At 35.9% G+C, this 3,140-nt stretch overlaps 1 protein-coding gene across 1 annotated transcript; it reads left to right on the top strand.

The window, feature by feature from the left end:
- The first annotated feature begins 876 nt into the window (after positions 1 to 876).
- LOC127103424 (uncharacterized) lies at positions 877 to 2,876 on the top strand. Its single transcript, XM_051040686.1, has 3 exons — positions 877 to 955; positions 1,487 to 1,674; positions 2,049 to 2,876. Exons 1-3 carry the CDS (start codon positions 877 to 879, stop codon positions 2,874 to 2,876), a joined length of 1,095 nt encoding a protein of 364 aa, XP_050896643.1.
- The last annotated feature ends 264 nt before the right edge of the window (positions 2,877 to 3,140 follow it).

Raw genomic sequence — 3,140 nt, 5'->3', positions numbered from 1 at the left:
AGTTTGCGATTGCATTGACAATATTGTTTTCCATAATTACGGTAATCTTTTGATGTATGTAATGCTTTATCTTTCGGAACAATTGAGATTGATGTATGATTATCGATTACGCTTGAACGCCATTGATGAGGTTTTTATAAGATTACTCTGCAGTAGATATCACCTAGGACCAGGGATACCCTGTATGAACCAGATAATTCTTAATATAATAAGGCTTAATTTCATCGGTAATTTTCTATGGACATGGAGATTATGGTTGAATGATTAAAGGTTTTCTCACCAAGGCCTTGGGAGAAAGTACCCTTGAGAACTGGTAGTAGTTAATTGATATTTGTTGATGTAATAGTGACTCAGAGTTGTTGCAAGGATAAGTTATACACATTCTCTGACATGTTCCTTTTTCCTTGAAACCCTTATTTTTACAGTATTATTTATTTTAGTTGCCCTTATTTTTATAAGATTGAATCTAAAACCCCAATACTAGTTTTTGTTTAATTAAACAATTATTTGAACTTGATATTAACACATAGTCCTTGAGATCGACATTCGGGTAATTTCCCTTTTATTACTACAAAAGGCAAAATAGTACACTTGCTATTTTTTCTATCAAGTTTTTTGCACCGTTGTCGGGGACTGCCAAAATATAGAGTTTAATTTTAGTTCAATTAAAATTATGTTGCTCTACAATAAAATTATTTTTCTATTTATATAATTTCATTCACTAATCTATCTAATTTGTATATGCGAGGAGATCCCTCAGCTGGATTTCTTTTTGACGTAGAAATCGAGAGAACCCTTCACTAGAGACTCAAAAACGCTAGATTGAATTCCAAAGAAGAAGTTCCCTCGGTTCACTCAGATTCAGAAACAGAAACTATGGCGGAAGTTCCTCCAATTCCACCTCCACCTCCGAAAAGATTCCTTGGTGATTATGGAGGTGCAAATGCATCAAGTGGTAGATTAACAATTGTCAATCAACCGGTGAATGTGACTAATTTTTAACTGCATCCTAGCGTAATCAATCAACTTGAAAGAAAACCTTTCACTGGAAAGTTAAATGAAGATACAAACAAGCACTTGCAGAGATTTCAGACAATGAGTACTACTTTGAAAATTGATGGTCATACTGATGAAGCAAAGAAGTTAAGAATGTTCTTGTTCACTTTAGCTGAAAAGGCGGAAGAGTGGTTCTAGTCTCTCCCAGACGGCAGTATTACATCATGGGAAGAGATGGAAATGACTTTCTTAAATGAGTATTTTCCAGCATCAGTATTTCTGAGAAAAAGGTATGAAATCTTAAACTTCAAACAGAAGGAGGATGAGTCTTTGGGAGATGCCTACAAAAGATTCAAAAGGGTCCTGGTAGCTTGCCCAACTCATAATATGGATCATATTGAACAAATGCAGATGTTTGTTAATGGGCTCAAAATAAAGACAAAATAGTTGATTGATACAGCAGCTGGTGACTTAATAAATTTCTCAACAGCCATCGATATTAAAAAGATCATTGAAGCGATAGGTGCAAATGAGCATCTGGAATTGTATGATAGGTGTATGAGCAAACCTGAGGGAGTTATTGATCTGAAGCTGGAAACTAATAAAATTCGTTTGGAAGATATAGTAGCCGCTGAAGTAGAAAAGAAGTTGAAAGCTATGAATATAAGTACTCAACAGGTAGCTCAAGTTCAACTTGCTCAGACCATCACTTGTGAAATTTCTAATGGACCTCACCACATGGTGTATTGCTTTACAACCCCTCAACAAATTGAAGAGATAAAAATTTTGAAGCAGAATAATCCCTACTCCAACACTTACAATCCAGGGTGGAAGAATCATCCAAACTTCTCCTGGAAAGATCGGAGAGGGAATGTTCCACAACAGGGTCAAAGTCAATATCAGACTCAATATCAACAACAACAACAAGCTCCAAAGAAAGTAGACTGGGAGATTGCCATTGAAAAAATGGCCGCTCACAATATTCAGTTCCAAGAGGAGACTAGAAACAATAAAAAAACACCATTGCCTCTATAAAAAATCTTGAAGTTCAGATGGGTCAGATAGCACAACAGTTGGCCTTAAATTCTCAAGCTCCAGGTACCTTGCTTAGTGGTACAGTGACAAATCCTCGTGAGCATAATAATGTTAACATTGTGGTGACTAGAAGTGGTAAGTCTATTGAAAAACCGGAAGAAAACAGTGCAGAAAAAGATGGGTTGTTGGAAGTCGATTTAGAAATCAAAGGAACGAAGAAAACGAAGGAGGATGTTGTGATAATTCCTATAAAGGAGAAAGAAAAATCTGTCAAACAAACTATCAAACTTCCTTATCCTCCGAGACAAAAGAAGAAAGACCAACATGAAAAGAAATTTGAGAAGTTTTTGGAGATGTTTAAGAAACTTGAGATAAACATTCTAGTTTCTGAAGCTCTGGAGCAGATGCCAATATATGCCAAATTCATGAAAGACATCATCTCCAAAAAGCGCTCCATAAATATAGACCCAATCGTCCTCACTAAAACCTGCAGTGTTATTCTCCAAGGTATGAAAATTCCTGTGAAAAAGAAAGATAGAGGTTCTGTTACTATTCTTTGCACTATTGGTGATCAAATATTGAAGAAGATTCTGATTGATTTGGGAGCTAGTGTGAGTTTGATGTCGCTGTCCATTTATAAAAATTTGGGCCATGGCAGCATTCAAGACACTAGGATGACTCTTCAGTTTGTTGATCACTCAGTTAGGCGACCTTATGGAATTGTGGAAAATGTTCTGGTAAAGATAGATAAATTTGTGTTTTCAGTTGAATTTGTCATTCTTGAGATGCCTGAAGATGAGGACATTCCTCTCATATTGGGTAGATCCTTTTTAGAAACAGGATGATGTATGATAGACATAGAGGATAGAACAATAACCCTTATAGTCTATGATGAAGAATTGAAAATTGATGTTCGGAACACCATGCAATACAAAGATGATGTTGGCATGAGTCACACTGTAGAGGTAATAAATCAAGTGATTGCTCAAGGAATTGAAATGAAAATACCTCAGTTACCTTTGGAACATTTTCTGAGTTTGTCAATTTTTGAAAGTGATGAAGATGAGAAAGAGTCAAAAGTGCTAGTCATGATGGAAGCACAACCTCAG

Source organism: Lathyrus oleraceus, chromosome 7, assembly GCF_024323335.1.
Source record: "Lathyrus oleraceus cultivar Zhongwan6 chromosome 7, CAAS_Psat_ZW6_1.0, whole genome shotgun sequence".
NCBI lineage: Eukaryota > Viridiplantae > Streptophyta > Magnoliopsida > Fabales > Fabaceae > Lathyrus > Lathyrus oleraceus.
The sequence above is the reverse complement of the archived record's forward strand: the minus strand, read 5'-3'. Positions and strand labels throughout refer to the sequence as shown.